The sequence below is a fragment of the Mastacembelus armatus genome, chromosome 6 (genome assembly GCF_900324485.2).
Source record: "Mastacembelus armatus chromosome 6, fMasArm1.2, whole genome shotgun sequence".
Lineage (NCBI taxonomy): Eukaryota > Metazoa > Chordata > Actinopteri > Synbranchiformes > Mastacembelidae > Mastacembelus > Mastacembelus armatus.
The window spans coordinates 547237-570548 of NC_046638.1; the positions used below are offsets into that span (position 1 = coordinate 547237).

The window sequence follows — 23312 nt, forward strand, 5'->3', positions numbered from 1 at the left end:
CTGACAGCCACCAAGCCAACGAATAACAGCTTCACATTTCAGCCCAGACATGCTCCAGAAAGAAAAGAGATGCACTAGTCTAACTGTGAGGGGGCGAAGGGTTTCTGGGTCAGCAGAAGCCCGGGCACTCCCCTGGAAAATGTGAACTAGACTTGAGACTTAACGTCACACAGAGGTTTGTATTTCCTCCTAGAAAAATATTGGCAATGTGGGGATAAGTCACGTCACAACAAAGAGATGCATACTCTGTTTAATTCCATATTAACATACAAAAAGCTCTTCTTTGTAATGCAGCAAGCTTGTGCTTTAATCTCAGGATTTGTGGTATCGTCCTTTGAGATCCATCCGAAGGAGCAGGTTCATACAACAAATCCCTCCATTTCAAGGAAATAACTTCCCTAAATGTTATTGTTTAATAAGTTCTCCTGTCTCAATCTGGGGACTTCCAATTTCTGAAATGGTAGCATCGATTTCTTACAATGCCAATGATTTGATCTCTCAATACAGTAATTGGACTTGTCCCTGCTGAATTTGGATACAACGTCATTTTGGCAGTTGAGGATTCAACAGAAAATGTACATAATGCAAAGATCACCACTTCAAAAAGAGGATTCCTTTTTGTGTTGATAATGCCAGTCCAGCAGGTTCAGGAACAGAAAGCACTTATTCTGAAGACTAGGAAGACCTGAATATCTTTTCCTATAAAAAAGAAACACAGCCCAGATATAGTTTGTGTGTGTGTTGACATTGCAATATTGCAATTTCACATTTAGTGCTCACAGTTGACACACTTGACTCACAAATGAAAACTCAACCACTACACTTGACCGACACCACTGAAAACATCTGTTAGGCTACTGCACCTGTTCGACCTCGTCCTCCGTACCTGCTGAACAATCAGCGTCTGCCTGAGCTCAGGAAAGGGGGGGGGGGGTTACTGGCTTGTCAGGAGTGTTTGATCATTGGTTGACTGGGAGAGAGTCTTCATTTAATTGGATTAGGGGTCTTGGAGTTCAAGAGGGTGGGGGGGTCCAATGTTGAAATCGGAAGATGGGCGGGGGGTCATCTAACAACATTTTGCACAAAGTGGTTTGTTTGAGTCATACAGAACCCACTTGGGTTTAAGACAGGGAAAGGTAGGTCTGGGTTTTTTTGTTACCAGAGGAAAGTTACTGGTCACCGAGTGAGGTCGACAATCGTTTTTGATTGATCAGGGTCAATATGTTCCAAATAAACAGATCTTCAAACTGTCTGACACGCCCTTTGTACAGGCATTGCTAACATGCAGTTAAGGGGCCTTCATCCAACAATACATCAGCAATCTCACCTACTTTATGCTGCACTGGGTCAAGCAAACAAAGATGTTTTAGTGGACAGGATTTGAACTTCTTAGGTGTGTTCACACACCACATACGTCAATAACTGGGACTGTGGGCTGCAAGAGGGGCGTTAGAGTCCGCTGGGTGGTTCAGTTTTCTGGCTGTTGGACTGGTCAAACATTTCTTGGATGCTGAAGAGCATCTGGAGTCCTTGAGGCCTCACTGGGTTTGGGTGGTTGTGTTAGACTGAAGGTTACATTGGATCAAGGGGAAGATACGTTATGGTTTGTCTGATATGAAGGTTAGGGATGCTGCATTAAAGCATTCGGGATCACCAAACCCTACAAAAATCACTGAACCTTTCTGACTTCACACCTGAAGGGGGCTGCATCCATCTGTTTGAGTAACCTTCCTAACCCAACAATTCCACAAGGTGGTGAGAATATGAACCACAGGGTGCAACACCACGAAACTAAGTCTGTTTGAAAGTGTGCACCAACATCATCGTCGGTAGGATTCATCACATCTCGCCTCTTTTAACCAAGGCCAGGTTTTCACCCTGTTCTCAGTGTGAACGTTCAGATGACAATTTGTAGAAACTAGTTCTTCTGATGCATATTGAGCCCTTGTGGATCACAGAGGGAGGTCTGGAATTGTTAGGGGACTAATGAAGGTAAGTTCAAGCCTGAATTACTAGGGGAAGGTTACAGGTGTTGAGCAGTAGAAAGATTTGGGCTTTTGTCAACTAGTTTAACTAGTTGGTTGACAGGGAAGTTGGTTAAAGATGTCGGCTGTTGTTGACTGGGGAGGATTAGGATCATGGATTTGGGTGAAGAAGGTTCTAGGAACCAGGGTTATAGGATTCTAGAAGTTCAAGGTTGTTCACATTAAGCTCACTGGGACGAGGGTATGAACAGGTTCTCTTTTCAGTACGCACACTCTATCACAACACTGCTTTTTAGACCATGAGCCCCTGGCAGATGTTTGGTTCCATGTTCTCAGTTATCTTCGTACCCATGTGAACCCATCTCCCCATCCCACAAGAGAACACAGGGGCCACTAAAACAGGCACACACTGGTGTGATGATGAATTAAATCTCCCTTTGAGCATTCCCACCAGACGTCTATCACTAATTGGCATGATGACACTGGTACGCAGGCCGTCCTGGACCCAGCTCTGTGGGGGGAACAGCCTATGTCTTCCCAGAGCCATGACTTGGGCTGTATATCTACCATTGACACAGTCTGACAATACAACGCAAACAAACAACATTTACACAGATTGGCAACTTCAGGGCACCATATGGTGCAAGCAAAAGTCTTTTTTTTTAATATATATGTTTGAATTCCCGCAACTCAAGAGACAGAGCATTACTTTTTATTGTCCAAACTGCTGACAAGAGCTGGCAAAGAATGCTGGGAGGGTTCTGAGGTTTTGCTGTTGTTGGTGTTGCTGCCATCACTGTCAGTGATCTCCTCCTGTTTCTTCTCCACCGCTGTCTCTGGAGGGTTGACGGCAGCCATCTTGTTCTCAGATTTGGTGGTGGTGGTGTTGGTGGTGCAGCCTCCTGCGGGGCTGTGGTCAGGGCAGGCCGGCTCGGCTGTTCCGTTGGTGGTGGCGGCAGTTGCGACCGCAGGGGGAGCGGGAATGTCAGCCACCAGAGCTGCCTCAGTCTCAGGTTTGGCCTCAACCTCTGCCTGGAGACCAGTTCCTGTGTTAGCCCCTGCTCCGGCCTTACCCCCTGCTCCTACACTACGGCTGTTATCTGCTGTTAGGACCGTGCTGCCTTCTGGGACGGGCTGGTCGTCCGTGTCTCCTCCTGTTGCTGCTGCTGTCTGGTTGCTCCCTGCGGCTCCGTGCTCCTCCTGTTTGTCGTTGCCATCAGTGTTGATGCTGCCCGAGGAGCTCGCAGCCTTCACTTTGTCTACAGAGTTGGCTTCTGGTGCAGCTTCAGAGCCCAGTGCACCTTCAGCACTGTCCTGGACTCTGGCACTGATGTCTTTACCTTCTGTCTCTGCCAGAGCTTGGTTGAAATTGAAGGCTTGGATGAGGCGAATCAGGTGTTTGACTTTGTCCAGGGAAAGCTGCATCTCTTTCTGACGAGCCAGAATGGTGTTTTTGGTCTCCATGCATTTCTAGTGGAGGAAAGACCAAAGGGTTAGACTTGATATAAGGAGAAATCTCCTCAAGCTCATGCACTTCCAATTTTTGGACCAGACCTTATTACAATGAGCAGTGTGTCCTACCAGCTCACCTCAATGTAACTCTGACACACTGCGACTCTTTTCAAGAGGCCGGTGACAGCAGCTGTCTTTGAGGAATAGTACTGAATCACATCTGCACACTTTTGAGTCCCTTATCAAATCTATTCGGGTTTAGCTTCTAAGTCAATACACTGATAAATATGGTTCTTTAACCCAAAGACTGAAGTCAGTCAAAATAGATTTACATTGTGTGGTTTTTCTAACAGCAGCTACAACCTGAACATGAGATAAGCAACCAAAGATGAAAACCTTCATCTGTCCAGTGAACGCATGAAAACTTTCTAGAAGAGACAGATTTAACATCAGATTAGACTCTGAGCTCTGATCAACCTGAGCCTGGCTCTGAAGTAGAAGCAGCTGATGGAACACACACCCATTGTGCTGCTGAGCTGCTTAACACTGACTCTTACTGTTATGGAGTTGCTGAGCTGTTTGACTCTCTGTTCCAGCTGCTCCCGCTCCAGTTTCAGTTCTGAGCTCCACTTCATCAGCTTCTGCTTCTCCTCTTCTTTAGCTGGAACACAAACATACACCATCGCCCTGTTGAACTGGCTGCGTTTCTCCCAGCATGTTGTCGAGAGAATAAAATGTGTGTTACCTTCTTTGTAAGCAATATAGGAATGAACTATAGCCAGGGTACCGGGCCAGGGAATGGCTTCTTCTTTTTTCAAGATCTGGAGAGAGAAGCTCAGAGTTGTCATGGAGGCTGAGACTCGGAAAAGATTTAAGGAAGACAAATTCAGCCGCCACCCTGTGGTGAGGCTGAAAAGGGGTAAGCAATGGAGTGGATGGATGTGAGATGCCAATCTTTACTGACACAATGAATGAGACAGAAGCACAACAAAACAATACTGCATCATGTATATGCTTACAAAGGATTGAACAGTCCTAAAGTTAGAGGACATTGTGGCAGAAGGCCAATCAGCAGAAGTAGTTTTAACAGTCAAGTACAGCTACAGGCCATAACTGGCCCTTCTCTGGACTGTGGTACCCCCTTCCCCCTGACTCAGGATCAGTCTCGGCTGCTGTGGTTACCTGATCTTGACATTTTGGACAGATCCACATGCCTTTAGGAATGGTTTTCAGGGGTGGATCCAGGCAGTCCAGGTGATAAACACGAGAACACGTGTCGCACATGAGCAACTGGCCACTGCGTCTGCACACAGTGCAGAAATCCTCATGGATGTCTCCCTGTGAGGAAGAATTGGACCAATCAGTTTCCCCACCCAACTGAGCCCCACCAACCATCTGTGGAGAGGCAAGGCAGGGGGGCACCATGATCTGGTTTGGTTTAGTTTACAGTTGGCCTGGTCTTGATGTCTAATGGACATGGTGTGTTAATTCACTGAGCCCACAGAAAAGTTACTTGACATCTGGGAGTTAGGATGTGTTCTGAGTAGTAGTTATTAATGGAGGCTCTGGGCTACAGGACACTGTTCACTTTGTAAGGCTGAATCAAAGTCAAACTCAACATGACTGGTGATTATCACATGGAGACAACAAACTAATGGACGTGTTTGTGGAGGTCTTGGGGTGCAAATGATTGAAGAGCTACAGGGCCAATAGGACTGTGTGTGACGGGGTGTCCAACCCTCTGAACTGTCCGTCTCCCCCATCGTTACTTACATCCCCAGAACTGGGGCTGGGCAGGGGGAGGGGATGGACGGGGCTGGAGGGGGAGGTCGGGGTGAGGCTGCCCAGCTCCGGGACGCTGCTGTATTTGGGTGGGCGACCTGGGTGAAATGAGACAGACAACAAAGACGGAAAACAAAGAAAAAAGAAAGATGGAGAGGGGGGAAAAACAAAAACAAACAGTCTGTATGACATACCTTGGAAAGGGAGTCTTCGTTGGCTAGCATGAGACAGGGGAGCGGTAAGGGAGGAAGAGGAGGAAGAGGAGGAGTCAGAAGCACAGACAGCAGTGTTAGTGCAGGAGACTGCAAGCTGAGGCCGAGCACGACAACAAACCTACTGCGGCCGTCTATGAAGCGCACAACAAATGGCTTCGTGTCAGATGTTAACACACGTCGCTGCTTTCCAGACTTAACCAGGCTATCACAGGGCTGCAGCCAGGACCTCAGAACCACTCACAAGTCCAGGTCCCCGATCACAGCATGCTGTTCTTTACCACAGCGGCCAGAACCTAAGACCTTCCTGATCACAACTCCATCTTTTCCAACATCTCTTTTGTAAAAAGAAAACACACGTTCAGACCACAGCAGTTTCTCAAGTCCTGCTGCTTTAGACCTTTTAAATACCACAGAGAAAGAACTTTAATTCCTGTTCCTGTTTCACCATCACACTGGCAGAAACAGAAAACCAGCAAAGCAGCTATGTCCTGAAATAATTCAACATCACACTGTATTTTTCACAGCTTCACAGCTGTTTAAATATGTAATAGGATTTCCCAACGATGCAGATAATTACTCTGCTGCACCCTGGATGTTTAACCAATAAAATGTGACTGTTTTACTAAAACCTCAACTTGTCCATTATCTGCTGATTGTCCTTGCTCCTGTAGCAGCGTTCGAATGAACCACAACAAGGATTAAAACTGACGTCTCCTGACAACAGGTCACGCTGTTACCCACAGACAGTTAAATACCCTTCAATAGCACACCCCTTATCTGAAGTAGGGTTTGACCTCAGCCACATATCAGTATCAGCTCGTGGTGGCAGCAGCTTCATTCAGTAAAGTAATCCAGAAGAGTTTTCCAGCTCCTCCTGAGGGAGCCCGAGGTGTTCCCAGGCCAGATGAGACATGTAATCTCTCAGGGTAGTCTGGGTCTACCTGAGGTCTCCTACCAGGCAGATGTGCCTGGAAAACCTCCCCAGCAGAGCAAGGATCTCGATCAGATTCCTGACCCGCCTCAGCGGCTCCGAGCTCCATCTACAGGTCTGAATCTCTAGCACCTGAACCCTCAGCTTGTTGTTCATTCTCCCCATTTCTGTCATGTCAACAACAACATTGCCTTCAGGACAGACTGTCTGAAAAGTGCACTGTGTTTAAACAACATCACATTTCCCACAAATTCTAAGAAAAACTGTGGCAGCATGACCTCAGTGGCAGCTACAGCCCTGTGACGCCTCATCAAAGCTGCTGATGTGCTAAAACCTGACACTGAGTTACACCATGATTTCACCCTTGTCCCTTAAACGAACATCAGATGGAGGCTGCGTAGGAATCATTTAGAGTTTCATATTAAACTTCTCCGTTATTAAAAAGGGGAAATGTAGGAAGCGGAAGCTCCTAGGAGTCAATTGTAGTACATTGGGGTATGATATTAAAAAGCAAATGCACATTAGTCATGTTATTGTCTAGAGCTGTGTTGCTATTCATACAAATCTCTCTGACATTGTTGTTTTCTTGTGCACAAAACAAATTTAAAACTGCAGGAACTGACTGGAAAACCTCATTCACACCATTAACTTGTGCAGCTGAACACATATTTTTGGAGGTAATTTGTCATGACTCCACCTGTCTCAGGTACTTCTGCTTTAGCTGGTGGATTCCTACACTTCCCATGATGCATTTCAACAATCCTCAGAAAAGAAAATAGCTTCAGTGGATTTATACATCTTCATCGAAGAACCCAGTTTATTAGGAACCCAGGTGTCAGACCCAGTCAGTTTATTAGGAACCCCTGTGTTGGATCCGGTGGGTTTGTTAGGAACCCCTGTGTCCTACTAAACTGACTCAGTCTGTTGTTTCTGGTGTTTCTCTAGAGCCTCTGATAAACAAATATAAATCCACTTCAGACATAAAACCTGACTGAAGAAACAGGAAACAGAAAGCAGGAAAAGGAGGCCAGAATTGTTTCACAGCATGTTATTAGTGCTGGGATTAGAAAGAGGTTAGTCTCTGTTCTACTGTATCTGCTGTGTTTTACTTCACTGACCCTCCACCAGTTTAATGGTCTTAACCAGTCTCTACTGACTCTGTACTGGTCTCTACTCTGTTTCTAGTAGTTGTCCATGCTCAGTATTTCATACGGACCTCTCTTCCTGGTCCCCTGGTGCAGAGGGCTGTTCAGGTAACTCACTGCACTCTTTTTCCTCTGAAAGAAAAATGGGAAAAACCTGTTAATGAAATATTAATGTGACCAACTACATTTCATTGGTCAACGCAGAACCGTTCAGATAATGTACTTAATTAGTGTAAGGTAACACTGATGATGGGTGGGCTGGTGTCATAGAAACTATGACATCATATGAAATGATGTGTTAATGTACATTTCACCAGATTTGTATTGACAATGTTGATGTGACTATTTTAAATCTATTCAATAATTAACTGTAACATACAGCAGGTACATTTTACTACTGTCAGGAAAAGATGGATAATCCACCTGTAGTCTGGCCCAGAATACACTTTAGCATGTTTCTACTTAGATGATCTATATTCATAGTTTGTTTTTCTGGCTTCGTATTGTTTGTTGTCTTTTCAAACTCACCTGCATCACACTGCACCTGCTGTACGACTGGCTGACAAATGAATGTGTTGGTGGCATACGTACCTCGGGTTCGAACACGGCTCCGCTGTACACTGGGTTGGCCGTTGTTCTCCTCTTCCGCTCCTGTCGTTTGCTTTGAATTTCTACCAATTGAAAGGTCAAAGTTTGGACACAGAAACATTCACAGCAGCCGCACCAGAAGAAGAGAAACACGAAGAGAACAACAGTCGTTACCTGAACCTAAACACACTTGCAGTCATACAAAATTAAGCAAAGCAGAAAAACGAATCAGAGTAAAATCTACTCCAAGAGATTTAGGTGATTAAAACATTCATCTTATCTGATGGAAAATCAACATCCAGCTTCCAACAATCACTCACCTTCCAAATGGTCGTGTGTTACGAGGCCCAAAGACACCATGAAGGCCAGTTTCTACAAGAGAACGAAACACAGTCATCACCAGCATTTTCCAGCCGTGCTTTACTGTAATGTCTCAGTCTCAGTATGTGTGAAATTAAACCATAAACATGTGGAGATTAAAAACCTTTAGGTTACACTATGTAAATGTTGAAGACCTCCAGCCAAACCCAGTCCTGCTTCCTGCTGGGATGGGTTGTCCATATAATGGACCACAGTGGCAGTAAAATAATTATTAAATTCACTGTCCAAACATCAATAAATAATAATGTTCGTTATCAGCTCACACTACACTTCAGATCCAGTGTGACTGAAACACTGAACCTCACTGCAGTAAAACAAAGCTCCATCACGCCGCAGGACTTACCTCTGGGTTCTCCTCCTTCTTGGGTCTGGGAGGAGGAGACAGTGGAGGAGTCGAGGAGGAGGGGAGGCTTACAGCAGCCTTCTGCTCTGCTCCACCTCCTGGTTTAACAGTCTGCTGCTGAGGAGGAGGAGGAGCAGCAGCTTTTAGAAAGGAGATCTGACAATATTCTCACACACAGACTGTACACTGCAGTAATGTCTGTTCCTACGTGCACATGTTGGATACATGTGTCTGATATGTCGGGTTGTTTAGTTTAAAAAGCAGAAAAAGAGGATTTCAGTTGTCCCTCCCCCAGAAAGAGAGGACATGAAAAGTTCAAGAACAGGCACTCAGAAATCTGATTTGAGTTATTTGAGTGCTATGTTTTGTTTTGCTGAACATCAAATGAAAAAGTACCTGAGAAACCAGGACACTGCAGACAGTTTTCAGGCTGTAATACTCTTACCTTGGGCTCAGGGGTCAGGCTGCTGATCTGGATTGGCTGGGCAGGAGTTGGGGTGGGGAGGGGGGTGGGGTTTGGCGCCTGGGCGGGGCTGGCGAGGCGGGTGGGGGCAGTGGACACCGGCGTGGTGATGACAATGCCCGTCAGTGGGGCGGAGCCTGTCTTGCTGCAGGGTTGTCCGTTCACGATGCGCACCTGGTGGATGGGAGCCGCTGAGGACAGCGCGGACGACAGCTTGGTGGTCAGCATCACGGGTCGCTGCAGCAACTGCGGGGCCGCCATCATGGGCGGGGGAGGGGCTGGGGCGATAGGGACGTTGGTGGGTGTGGCCAGTTTGGGCCGAACCTGGTGACAACAGACAGCCAATCAGAGAACTCCACCAAAATGACTTGAGAGTGCTGGGTAATACAGCTGTGGTGCTCTGCCTCAGCCCGAACCATTGTGGTACTGCCGCTACTACAACTAATACTATGACTAATACTACGACTAATACTACGACTAACACTATGATTAATACTACGACTAATACTACGACTAACACTATGATTAATACTATGCCTAATACTACGACTAACACTATGATTAATACTACGACTAATACTACGACTAACACTATGATTAATACTATGCCTAATACTACGACTAACACTATGATTAATACTACGACTAACACTACGACTAATACTACTAACGCTGCTGGCATTATTAATACCTCTACTACTGTTACTAACTATTGCTAATACTTCTACTGCTGGTACTACTGCTACTTTATATAATTACTACTAATTATACCAACAGTAGTTCTACTACTAGTACTACAGATACTACAGTTAACAATGACACTTTCTGTTACAGTACAGCTTCTGGTCCTACTGTTACTCAGTAAACTACTCAGCTAGTACACGTTCTACTACTATGTTCGCATCACCCTGAAGTCTCCTATGTCTTCATAGTCTTCATCTGAATCTAAGATACAAAAGTCCTTTTCAAACCGAGCTGGTTTCTCCTCTGACAGCAGAAGAACCATCGCTGTGTCTCGATGAAGCTTCCTGTTCAAATAACACTGAACTAACTACGTCTGTTAACCTCACACTGCCAGTCTCTTCACTTTGTAATCCAGATGTACGCTGCAGAACTACTTCCTGTCTGCCTGTGCTGCTAATTCTTGTACTGCTTCTACTCCGGGCAAACTGGCCAGAGCTCCGAGCGGCATTACCCAGCAGAGGTAAACATCACCAACATCTTTCCAGTTAAAGGGTTAAAACACACCAACAGCCAGGAACACAAAATACCAAGAAGCTGCAGGAAAACAAGCTCTCACCACAGGAGGTCAACGCACACTTTCACACACATACACAGGCAGGAAACCTGGAACGCACACCTATTCACAGGTCAGTTGGAAAATTAAAAAAAGCACATCAAGAGGAAAAAGATGAGTAGAGGCAGCACAGAGCAAACAATGTTTTAGTGCCACAGAGCAAGGCGTGAGTGTTTGCTTTGGTGCACTCCTGCCCTCTGCTGGGGAGTGAGCAAGTCACCCCAGGTGGGTCACACACATTGATCTGAGGGGTTAGGGTCAGGAGGCGGGTCTTACAGGGACGCACCTGTGGCTGAAAGGTGGGTCGAGGCGTCAGTCTAGGAGGAGGGACAAACTGAGGAACTTTGATTGGCTGGGCGGTGGTGGTGGCCTGCACCTGAGACAAAACCACAGCAGATTGTGGATCTGTGCTGCGTAATACTGACATGTCCTCTGATATTTAAACGACTGACATGTCCTCTGATATTTAACTGACATGTCCTCTGATATTTAACCGACTGTCATGTCCTCTGATATTTAACTGACATGTCCTCTGATATTTAACCGACCGATACGTCCTCTGATATTTAACTGACATGTCCTCTGATATTTAACCGACCAATACGTCCTCTGATATTTAAACGACCGACATGTCCTCTGATATTTAACCGACCGACACGTCCTCTGATATTTAACTGACATGTCCTCTGATATTTAACTGACATGTCCTCTGATATTTAACTGACATGTCCTCTGATATTTAACCGACCGACACGTCCTCTGATATTTAAACGACTGACATGTCCTCTGATATTTAACCGACCGACACGTCCTCTGATATTTAAACGACTGACATGTCCTCTGATATTTAACTGACATGTCCTCTGATATTTAACCGACCGACACGTCCTCTGATATTTAAACGACTGACATGTCCTCTGATATTTAACTGACATGTCCTCTGATATTTAACTGACATGTCCTCTGATATTTAACCGACCGATACGTCCTCTGATATTTAACTGACATGTCCTCTGATATTTAAACGACTGACATGTCCTCTGATATTTAACTGACATGTCCTCTGATATTTAACCGACCGACACATCCTCTGATATTTAAACGACTGACATGTCCTCTGATATTTAACCGACCGACACGTCCTCTGATATTTAAACGACTGACATGTCCTCTGATATTTAACTGACATGTCCTCTGATATTTAACTGACATGTCCTCTGATATTTAACTGACCGACACGTCCTCTGATATTTAACTGACCGACACGTCCTCTGATATTTAACTGACATGTCCTCTGATATTTAACCGACCGACACGTCCTCTGATATTTAACCGACCGACACGTCCTCTGATATTTAACTGACCGACACGTCCTCTGATATTTAACTGACATGTCCTCTGATATTTAATCGACTGACATGTCCTCTGATATTTAACCGACTGACATGTCCTCTGATATTGAATCGACTGACATGTCCTCTGATATTTAACCGACTGACATGTCCTCTGATATTTATACAACTGACATGTCCTCTGATATTTAACTGACATGTCCTCTGATATTTAAACGACCGACATGTCCTCTGATATTTAAACGACCGACATGTCCTCTGATATTTAAACGACCGACATGTCCTCTGATATTTAAACGACCGACACGTCCTCTGATATTTAAACGACCGACACGTCCTCTGATATTTAAACGACCGACACGTCCTCTGATATTTAAACGACCGACACGTCCTCTGATATTTAGACAACTGACACGTCCTCTGATATTTAACTGACTGACATGTCTTCTGATATTTAACTGACATGTCCTCTGATATTTAACACATATTTATTTAACTATTTATCACCAGCGTCTGGGACACTCATGCCCCCTGCTGTTTTACACAAGTTTGGCTACATGGGTTCGACTGGACCCAGAGGACTGTTTGACTGGTCAGGGAACTGGTGCTGTCAAATTGGCTACTGAAAGGCCACCACTCACACCACAGCCTGCTCAAGCACTTGCCATGTGATTAGAGAAACATCCTTCACTTAGAGAAGGGACAATTTTTATTCTCTAAACCCCCTGAAGACTGTTGAAAACCCCAGAGGTCTACACCCTGCTGACACAGTGCACATTCAGTAGCTCTACTCAGCTCTAGATCACAGTTCGATAAGTCAGATCAGAGGCAAGTGATGACACATGATGGGACAATGGCTGGAACTGGAGGGTCTTACCACCATGGCGTTCTTGGATACCAGCCGCATGGGCTCCGTGCTCTGATTGTTCGGCTTGCTGGCCACCTGCAGGTTGATGGGGGTGTTCTGCGAGTCGGGTTTGGTGATAGCTGTGGTTACCATAGCGACAGTGGCTGGACGTTGCGGCAGGACGGGTGTGGTGGCAGCTTTGAGCACCAGAGGTAGAGTCTTCGTCGTGAGGACTGGTGTGACTGTCAGGGTCTGTGCAGGCAGAATTTAAAGAAAACCAGCATGATGTTTAACTGCTTCTCCAACATCTCCAAGAGTCAAATGATGTTTAGTCAGTCATGATGGTGAATGCATGGACCTGAAGCCTGTTCAACATCAGTTACAAATTTCTTACATCACCCAGAATGCAATGCAAAAACAAAGTGCTGTGTATATACTGTATTAAGGCCTACACAGAACATTCATTGGTGCTGTCAGTCTCTGGATGGAATCTGGACTCAGTAACACACACACAGCATCACCAGACCTCTCATTTAAAATAGAACTTTTCTCATAACACCCGACTGCATCGAGCACACCAGACTCGGAATCATAGGACAGCAGTAGAGTTTAAATGTTCTTGGTCTGTCCTTAGCTCATTGGGTGCTAGATAAACCTACCTGCTGCAGACCTCCAGGTATCTGCTGGCTCTGCAGCAGGTTGGCTGGCTTGACGTCGCCACCTGCTGGAGGAGTTTGGACCTGCAGCTGCAGTTTGGCCTCTGGCTCCTGCTTTACCAGCAGCTCCTTCCTCAGCTGCTCCACCACCTTTTTCTGAAGGGAATGAGGAGACAAAGTCAGATTAAATACTGTTTACAGGAGCAGCATTTTGGTCTTCCTCCTGTCATCTGTCTCTGACTGAGGCTGAAAAGAAGAGTAGCAGAGAGATGGTCTGGCATACTGTTCATAAAATTTGCATCCTGCTTATATGATTATGCCATAGGGGCCTATATGATAAACAAAAACTACATAAAGAGATTTTAATAAAGTCCTTGCAAAGATCCCAGGTGTTTTATGTATTAACAGCATTTTGATTGCACATCCAGCTACAGGTAAACTGTGCTGTGATACAGATATGGGGGCAGTTTATTTCTGTTTACTGTAATGGAGCTCTATGGCACAGAGGAGAAGATAAATCAGATATCAGAGATAAAACTTGTTGACAGAAAACACTGTTGGTTTGTTGACAAGAAGAGAAATAGGGAATGTCTCTAGACATTTAAATGTACTGACAAAATACAAGACAACTTGTTTCCCGGTGAGTCTAATGATTATGCTGTCATTTAACAATGAAAAAAAATATACTGATGTTTTGATTTTGGCAGGTCAGATCCATGTTGTGGAAGCTCTGCAGGCTCTGATGTTTCTACATGAACACATTCCTGTGCATTGCAGCACCAACAAATGTACAGTCTGAGAGCTTTCACGATGAGAACTGCTCCATCAGCCATTTGTAAATGACAATCATAACGTTAGAGAGGAAGCAGGACTCATCACCTGACATCTACAGCAGGAGAGATCCATCAATGATTCCTCTGGATAATCAATAAAGATATGTTCACATCATAGATCACATTGGTTGGACATTTATGGAGAAGCTCCTGATGGAGCCAAACTGGAAGGAACATATGGGAACCCAGCAGCTTTGGAGGAAACTGAGCACAAATGATGTTGTTGTTCTTCACATTTCAGTTCAGTCTGTGCATGGGGGCAGTTTAGGAGCTCAGGGGGTTCACACCTGGTCCATGTCCCTGACACACATGGATGGGAAGGAACAGACACACAAACAGCAGATCTGATGGAAGCAGCAGGACACTCAGGCCTGGGATGCGGGTCGAGTGTGGTGCAGCTGTGATGCTCAAGACGTGCTACAATCACTGCTTAGATCTGATTGGCTGCAAGACGCCACAACACAAACTCATGATGAGACTGGAGATAATAATAAGAAAAAACAGGCCATAACACACACTGACGTGGAGAACAGAAGCAGACACACACTCACTCACACTCACACACACACACACACACACACACACACTCACACTCACACACACACTGACGTATGATGAATTCAGAATCAAAAGATAAAAACATCTGTTGCTTAGCAACACTTGACTCTCGAGCAGCACAATCATAAAGAGAAAAACCAGCCTGAGCAAAGAGAGCAGTTTGACCTGCATCCACAACTTTATCTGCTTCTAACTGCTGCTGGGAGACTTTTTATCACACAGGATTAGTCTGTGACTCCCTGACTCCCCTGATCAACTACCGTTTTTAAAGGCTCACTTCACCCAAATCTGAAAAACACATATACATTTCTTTAAAGCCTGATGGTATCGAGAGTCAGAGTCATTTCTGACATTTGTGCATCAGTAGTAAAAAACAATTAGTGTGACATTGGTTTTGTGAAAATGTTAATTTTTTGAGTTTTTGAAAACCGTCCAGAATGATCTGTGGATTATTCTAAATTAACACGAAATTATTTCTGCAAAGTTTTTAGCGTCAGCAACACAGACAAAATCTGACTCAACCCTGTTCTACTGCAGTTATGGCAGAATAATCACAAACTTCTCAAACGTATTTGCCACCAGTCATACTGAGGGAATATGTTTGTATGTGAAATAGGTAATCTGACCCTTTAATTTCTCACCATACGTCCAAATATAAGGTTCGTGTGAAGCCTGTGTCTGGAGCTCGGTTACACATTTCCAGCACATGTCACCATCTATCTATTTGAATAACGAACTCTCAGAAGACTGTTTCCACGAATGTTGAACTCTAACTCTTTAGCTATACTCTCCATAGCTCTGGTTTAACTTAAAATAATTCCTACTCGAAGGAACTAGTGCTGTCAATTAAAAAAAACACTACAGCTGAGTCTTCATGTTGTTAAAGGTGTTCAGCAATTATTTGTTCTCCTGCTTGCATTTCATTTCCATGTTAACACCAGTTAGAGCAGTGTGTAATCTGGTGATGAGACACAGCTACAGTGATTCTCTGAAAACACCTTGAATTGTCTGACATTATGTAAACAGTGTGTGCACACACACAAACCCTGCTTCCTATTTTTACCCCTAATCTGCCATAACGTATTCTCAGAAAACGTCAAAACAAGACTTCCATCTACCCAGCTCATGAAACCTATTAGTGTTGATGAAAGGAGCTTGAAAAGGAGGAACCAGATCTTATTCAATAACTAGTTGCTCTGATTCTACACTTATCGGGAAGCAGCGGTCCAGAAAAACAAAAGCAGGCAGGAGATAAAAATAGGAAGCATGCTGACAGTGGTTAAAAATAAACATACAACACATGAGCAACAATAAAAGCTTTAGCAAGAGGGCAGGATCAAAAGAGTCGACAGGTAAAGGCTGGAAAATGAGGCTGGTTAGTTCAGTGGTTTCCCAAAGATCCATCCTTAAGACTTTTTCATACCACGCTGAATAAAACTACTACGCTAAGCAGGTTTTTCATACAATACAGTCAATTAACCCTTTGGCAGACACAACATCTAAGTCCCTCCATAACATGTGATATTATTAAAATGTAAATTTAGGACTGATCTATTTTCCAGGACTATTGGAGAACTGCAGATAAAAATGCAGGTAAATTTTGAGCTGAAGTGTTTTCTGGCTGAGTAGCAGCTGAGAGATGGCACCAAAAAGCTGAAATGAATTAATTTTATAGTGTTCTCTTTTTCCAATGCTGAACATTTTCTCTGATGAAAGCAGAGCAGCAGCCTCAGTTCGGTGTCTACTCAGGACTGAGTCTCAGCAGCTCTCAGAACCCAGTTACACACAGAAAATGGAAGAAAATAGACCTGAAGTATAAAAATATGCCTCAGGTCACCTGTACCTGCTTATGGCTCCGTCCAGCTGCCTACTCAGCACTTTGGATCAACTGTGTTGTGTGTAAATATAAAATAAATAAAGATTGATTGAATTTAAAAAAAGAACAACTCTTGATTCATCAATAAGATTCTGTTGTCTACAAAAACAGAAAGGTCTGAAAAAGGCTCATTATAAAAGCTGACACAGTGACATGTCTTATTTCTCTGCTACGTTCAGTGCTGATGAATTTCCTATTGATCAACTATAAATTAAACAGCTATATGTAGATACTGGTTCCATCAGCTGCATGTGAGGATGACAGTTCAGTTTTTAACATTCAGCACAGAGTTAGCAAAGCAATAGGACAGTATTTCTACAGTCAGACTGAAATGGTTTAAAAATCCTCCTGGTTCACATGGACACTGATCTGCTCAGATGTGTGTTTACAGCGTCAGAATAAACTATGACATGCACCGAGTGGCTCCACCTGCTGTGAAGTGTTTAATCTGCAGGAAATATAACAGAAGAAGAAGAGGTTAGTCCGACTGGGTCGATCGGTTAAATCAACGCACACACATGGTCCTTTAAGGCAGTATTGAAGAAATATGGTCTTCTCCTTTAGACCATCCATTTCTTTAGTTTCCCCCTGAAACTGCTCCTTCTGTAGACAGACATCGGCTGAAAGCCAACTGTGTGTGTGTGTGTGGTGAAATATCATACCTGCTTCTCACTGAGTGCTGTGATCTTTGCTTGAAGTTCGTGGAGCTGCTTCTTCAGATCTGCATTCTGAAAACCAGAAACCAGAACTAGTTAGTCGGTGCTGAAGAGAATCCTGCTTTTCATGAGAGAAACTGGTGCAAATTCACAACATACAGTCAGTAACACAGTGATATGAGTAAAGCTGATGAACATGTGCTGTTTACCTGGGGGTCCTGCTTCATTTGAGCAACCAGTTTCTGCAGAGGAAGGAAGGGCAAGTCAGAAATACACAAATCACAGTGACACCTACTGGGTACAACTGGGAACTACAAAACATCCCTCCTGTAACAGGCGTTTGTCACAGCCGTCATTTTGACTTCTGACAGCAGCAGAACTCCCAGCAGGTGGAACTACAAACATCATTTATTAACACTGATCAGATAAGCAAGGGGCTGCTGTGCGGTTTACAATAAACTCATTATTTAAAAGGCTTTCAAAACAAAAGTGAAAGTTAGCTGCTACTGCTGTTTATTTATTTATTTACTTGTTTTGAAGGTGGGTGCATAACGAACAGAAGCATTTTGCTTCCTGCTTACCATAAACTAACCACCACAGCTTAAGAAGCACCAGTGATGGGGCAAAGGAGACAGATCTGGACAAATTTGGCTTCTGATACACATGAGATCATGATAATATATCTAAGGTGAGTGTTTCATAAATACAGGAACGTTGTGATAATAAAAATAATTCATACTTCTTTTGTTATTATTGCCTTCAGTCTGACTCCTCCCATCTAAAACTAAAGCTCTGTGCGCCCACAGCTGGGTGGTTGTCATGGGAGCTAACCCTTCTAACTGTCCTGATCCAGTATCCCAGGATTCCTGGAAACAACCTACCTGATGGATCTGGATCTCCACCTTCAGAGCCTCCTGTAACGTCTGTAATTCCATCATGGATCCAGTCAGTCTGCCAGCCGATCGATCAGCCTGGGCAGCGCACGCGCGCACACACACACACACACACACACACACACACATATATACAACCTGACACACCGCCATGTTTACAAGACTTCTGAGGACATTACATCAAATTCCATTCATTTCCTAGAGACTTGCTCCAACCTTAAACCACATCCTACAACATTCAGAGTGAATACTGGGGCTTTATTTACATCTCGGGGACTGATCTTCTCCCCAAAGGAAGACAAGGCCCTGCAATGTGACTGTGTGAACATATGTTCCCCACAACACACACCTACAGGGGTGTGGGAGGTCACCCAGTTCTACAGAAGTCAGCATCACTGGGTTTGGGGTCATGGCTGTTGTCATAGCAACACAAGGTAGAGCCTCGGACTTGGACAAGGGCTTCCTGTACCATGTTGTCAAGGTCAAACACGGTCACAGGAAGTTCAGACCAACAAGCTAAACAAGGTTCTGGATTTGGCTGCAATAACACACACACTCTGAATCAGCAGCTGATTTGTTTCAAACTGGACACACGGGACACAGAAGAAAAGTATTACTGTAATTAACACTGTAAAACTGGGCTTTTACCTTAACACCGTCTCCAGTAGGAAAACCATCCAACTGAAGCATTAAAGTGCCGCTGGAAACAAAACAAGTCACAAAATACTCTTTATTACTTTGGTTCTTCACAATGACCCTGATTCAATGTGAACTGAAGTTCAATTATAGATAAACAAGTTATATGTAACTTAACTGAAGTTTTATTGGGAACACAGAGCTACAGGAAATAAAAAAGCTAATTTCTATCAAAGCCATGCAGGAAACCTATAACTTTATTATAGTTAAACTATGTTAAGTTACTTCATCCTCAAAATGTAATTCATTAAAAAATATTACACAAGTAAACACAGTTCCTATTTCTGAATATTGTAAAAACTGATAAAATCAATTATTTGGAACTTAATTGTACAAGGTGTAAATAAAACCAAATGTTTCTCTGAATAATACTTCATTATTATAACAAGATGCAGTTTTACTATATTATTGCTTAGTTACTTAATTTTATTACTGACATTATTCAGTTTTACTTTGATAAAACATTTTTATCAGAAACTCAAGTTACAATTGTCTTTACTTGTATCTGAGAGATATTTCCATCATTATTACTATGTAAATACATGTTAATATATATGTTGATATAGATAAACATTAAAAAGCAAATTAAGCTGTAAAAGTCAAGTTCTGCTAAGTGACTTCATCATTATTGACTTTAAACTGTTTACATTTTTTTTAATTCACACATTTAACTTTAATAACAAACAGAACCAACTCATGGTTAAATTTAAATTTGAATCTATTATTTTTCTGAATCAAAATTATGGACTCACCACCTGGCTGTGGAACTGGACTCCACCCCTTAGTGCTGCCCTGTAAGACACAACAAACACACCTGTGACCCATCAAACCCATAAATATATGAATTTTACTGTTTACAAAAATATTCGCAATTATATTTCTATAGAGTCTTTCTGTGCACTAACCTTTACCACACCTTTATTTTATTGTTATCATTTATTAAACTGTGATTATGCAACTTAAACTATATCTACAAACAGAAACTCTGTAGCCTGGATTTACCTTAGTATGTTTTATGACCATTAATTATTTTATTTAATGATTTTTTTTGTGTGTTTTAAAAATTGTTTCTTTTTCTAAACTTGTTGATTCTTTGTTGATGTATAATAACACATTTACTCCTCCTCAGGTACATTGCTCCACTCAAACATTTCCATCCATCCATCATCTTCCACTGATCCTCCACAGTCACGGGTCCTTTCGTTTATTTATTAAATTGAATTATTTGCACATTATAAGTACAGATATAAAGTTTCACACTTTCCTCTGACAGGCACAAGCATGTACAAGTATCAAATAGTAGAAAACAGACAATGTGGTGGAGTATTTGTATAAAGTATCAGTAAATGTAAACACTGTAGTAAAGTACAGCTGCAGTACTTAGGTAAAAGTACTTTGTTAGCAGTAGTAATAAAGGCTGCAGGTTAACTGAAGTGGGACATGAAGTTATCTGAACAAACTCATCAGATCTAGTTACTGCTTTAGGTACAAGTACTTATATTACAGTAATCAGTCATTTTCTGCTGTCAGATAATTGTAGTATTGCAAAAACTAAAGAACTTCCCTTTGTTATGGCGTAGGAAAATAAAAAAACAGAAAAGTAAACACACCAGTAAAGTACACATACACTGCTGAACTACTACTCTTAGCAACTTAAGTACAATTACCTTCATAACTGTAAGGTAACTAGTCATTTCTGCTGTTAGATAAATACAGCAGAGAAACAAGTACCATATTTCTGAACTGTACTGCAACTGCAGGAGTATAAAATAGGAATAAATGTAAACACTGTAGTAAAGAACAGCTGCAATACTTAAATAAATGTACTTCATTAGCAGTAGTAATAAAGGCTACAGGTTAATTGAAGTAATCACTCCCTGGGTGGGACATGAAGTTGAACAAACTTCCAACAAACTTCTTTCATCATGCAGTACCTCATAACTGTACTACTGCACTATTAGAAATACTTATATTACTGTAAAGTAACCAATAATTTCTGCTGTCAGAAAAATATAGTATTATAAAAAGAAATTATTTCCTATTTGAGACGAGGTAGATTAGAAGTATAAAGCAGCAGAAAATGTGAACACTCCAGTGAAGTACAGTAAAGTACATGCATGTAACATCTTTCAAAACTGTACTACTGTAATATTACTTAAATTAGTATAATCACTGCTACTGATAAGTACAGAAAATAGTACATTCTCTCTGAAAATATGAACAAAATGTAAACACTGTAGTAAAGCACATCTGAAGTACTAGGTAAAAGTACTTTTTCAGCTGTAGTAATTAAGGCTCCAGTTTAACTGAAGTATTTGCTCCCTGAGTGGGACAGTAATAATTGCTAATAAACTTCAAACACATCTGAATATTTCTTTCCCCCCACAGTACCTCAAAACTACACTATTGTACTATTACTACTGTAAGTACAGTAATTTGCTGTGCAGTAACTAGCAACTGTATGTCAGATAACTGCAGTAGCATTAACAGGTAATTATTTCTTTTGGTGTGTAAAGTACTGGACAGCAGAAAAGTAAACACTCGAGTAAAGTACACATTCACCACTGAATGTAAACATCTCTCAAAACAATACTGCTGTAGTGTAACTAATGGAGTATAACCATCGGTATTACAGTAATACAGCGGAGAAAAGTGCAGTATTTCTGCCTCCATCTGTTGTAGGAGTATAAGGGCGCAGTAAACGTGACCCCTGCAGTACTACGGAGTAACAGTACTTCGTTAGCAGTAGTAATAAAGGCTGCTGGTTAATTGGAGTAATTGCTCCCTGGGTGGGACGTGAAGTTGTCTGGATAAACTTGAGGCCCAAAGGGCAGAAACGAGCTAAACGGAGCTAAGATGGAGGTTTGAGCCGTTTGGAGCTTCAGACCCAGAAAAGTGTTTTTGTTTGGGCGGATAAATGTTTTATAACGATGGCGCCGCGGACCTTCGCCTCATCGAGGCATCCGACCCGCCGTGCCTCATCCTCGCTACAGTGGCGGCTCCGGCGGCTCTGCGGCTCCCGGGTGTCGGTAAAATCGGCGGATTCCGCCGAAGCGGCGCTTCAGCTCCGCGAGCGAAACGTCCCCGAGAACAAGTGAAGCGTTAGCTAGTAGCCGCTAAGCTAGCCATCCTGTTAGCCGCGGCTAGCGCTGCCAGCCACGCTGATAACTTAACCGGAGAGAAATAAACCGTCGTGGGCGGCGGTGAGCGGGGCAGAAACGGGAAGGACATCAAGGCACGGGCTCGGGAAGAGTCCCAAAAGACGCCATCTTTCACGAATTGTGACAGCGAGCAGGCGTCGGTGGGTCTAAGTTCTATCGGCCCCTTGTCCTCCACAGTATCAACTCCTAGAATAAGAAACAGCTAAACATCAGAAACACACAGTCCGCCGAGAGAACACAAAACCCGCTGCCAGCTCACACACCTGCACACTAACCCCCGCAAACACTCGGCCACAGGCTCCCCGCGGGGCACAGGTAAAGTTGGACAAGACAGAAAATTAAAGTTATGAAATTAAAAAGCCCCAATGTGCACTTACTCAGCAGCAGTCCTCCTCTAGATTAATTAAATATATATCTCTAAGAAGCCGATCCACGATGGAATAACAGCATAGAAACAGTCCGGCTGCCTCCTGCCCGCGGAGCTTTATTGAGTTGCTGTATTTTATGTTTAGTTTTAGTCAAATTTGTGTAAAAACAGAGAAACTGAAGCTACAAAACAAGAAGAACTCTTCTTCAATCTCATTCAGCTCAGCCTCAGCACAGCACAGATCCCTGCGCTCCGGAGCTGGAGGAAGGGGGACAAAAACTACTTACACGTCCAGCTAATGCTCGTTTATCCGCGACAAAGCGCTCGATATTTGCGTTTGTTGCTGTTAAAGTTGGTTAAATCGGGCCGATCAGCGAAGTGGGGTGACGGGGAAATGTGTTCGAAAAGCGGACTACTTTTTGTGTCGGTGCGGCGAATTTATTTCACTTTGCCTAAGGAACGGCGGTGCTGCGACTCCCATTGCCTAGGGAAAAAACCCGGATGTAAACTCAGTGAAACTCTATGGAGAGAAAGTCAGCACTCACACACGCACACGCGCACGCGCGCCAGGCTTTGCAACTCAGCAGCAGAGGAGTTTGTTGTTTTTCGTGCACGGCCCGTGTCTGCAGCAGCCGCCGCGCGTCCTGCGTCTCCTCGTGGGTCCAGAGCCGCCCGGGCCGACCCCGCGCTGTCTGCCGAGGATCAGGCTCCATGTTCGGCTGTTCGCTGCCGAAGCTGCCGGGCTGTTGCACTTTGTGGTGGAGGAGGAGGAGGAAGAGGAGGAAGAGGAGGAGGACAGGTGGCGCGGCCTGTGTCTGTTGGACTTACTGCCTCA

The 23312-nt window shown here is 43.5% G+C and overlaps 1 protein-coding gene across 4 annotated transcripts; it reads right to left on the reverse strand.

The window, feature by feature from the left end:
- Window positions 1-234: 234 nt before the first annotated feature.
- On the reverse strand, window positions 235-22701 carry phf21ab (PHD finger protein 21Ab). 4 transcript variants are annotated; one of them, XM_026310895.1, is made up of 19 exons: window positions 22488-22701; window positions 19702-19741; window positions 18902-18953; window positions 18242-18331; window positions 17570-17602; window positions 17367-17432; window positions 13441-13593; window positions 12812-13033; window positions 10869-10958; window positions 9268-9609; window positions 8823-8939; window positions 8419-8470; window positions 8102-8181; window positions 7582-7642; window positions 5211-5317; window positions 4620-4775; window positions 4183-4258; window positions 3995-4098; window positions 235-3455 (listed from the first exon to the last, which is right to left on the reverse strand). In XM_026310895.1, exons 3-19 carry the CDS (start codon window positions 18941-18943, stop codon window positions 2691-2693), a joined length of 2556 nt encoding a protein of 851 aa, XP_026166680.1. In that variant the 5' UTR covers window positions 18944-18953; window positions 19702-19741; window positions 22488-22701; the 3' UTR covers window positions 235-2690. The 4 variants fall into 4 exon arrangements, with proteins under 4 accessions (XP_026166680.1, XP_026166682.1, XP_026166683.1 ...); XM_026310896.1 differs by having other exon boundaries at window positions 2691-3455; window positions 8823-8936; XM_026310897.1 differs by lacking the exon at window positions 10869-10958.
- Between the last annotated feature and the right edge of the window lie 611 nt (window positions 22702-23312).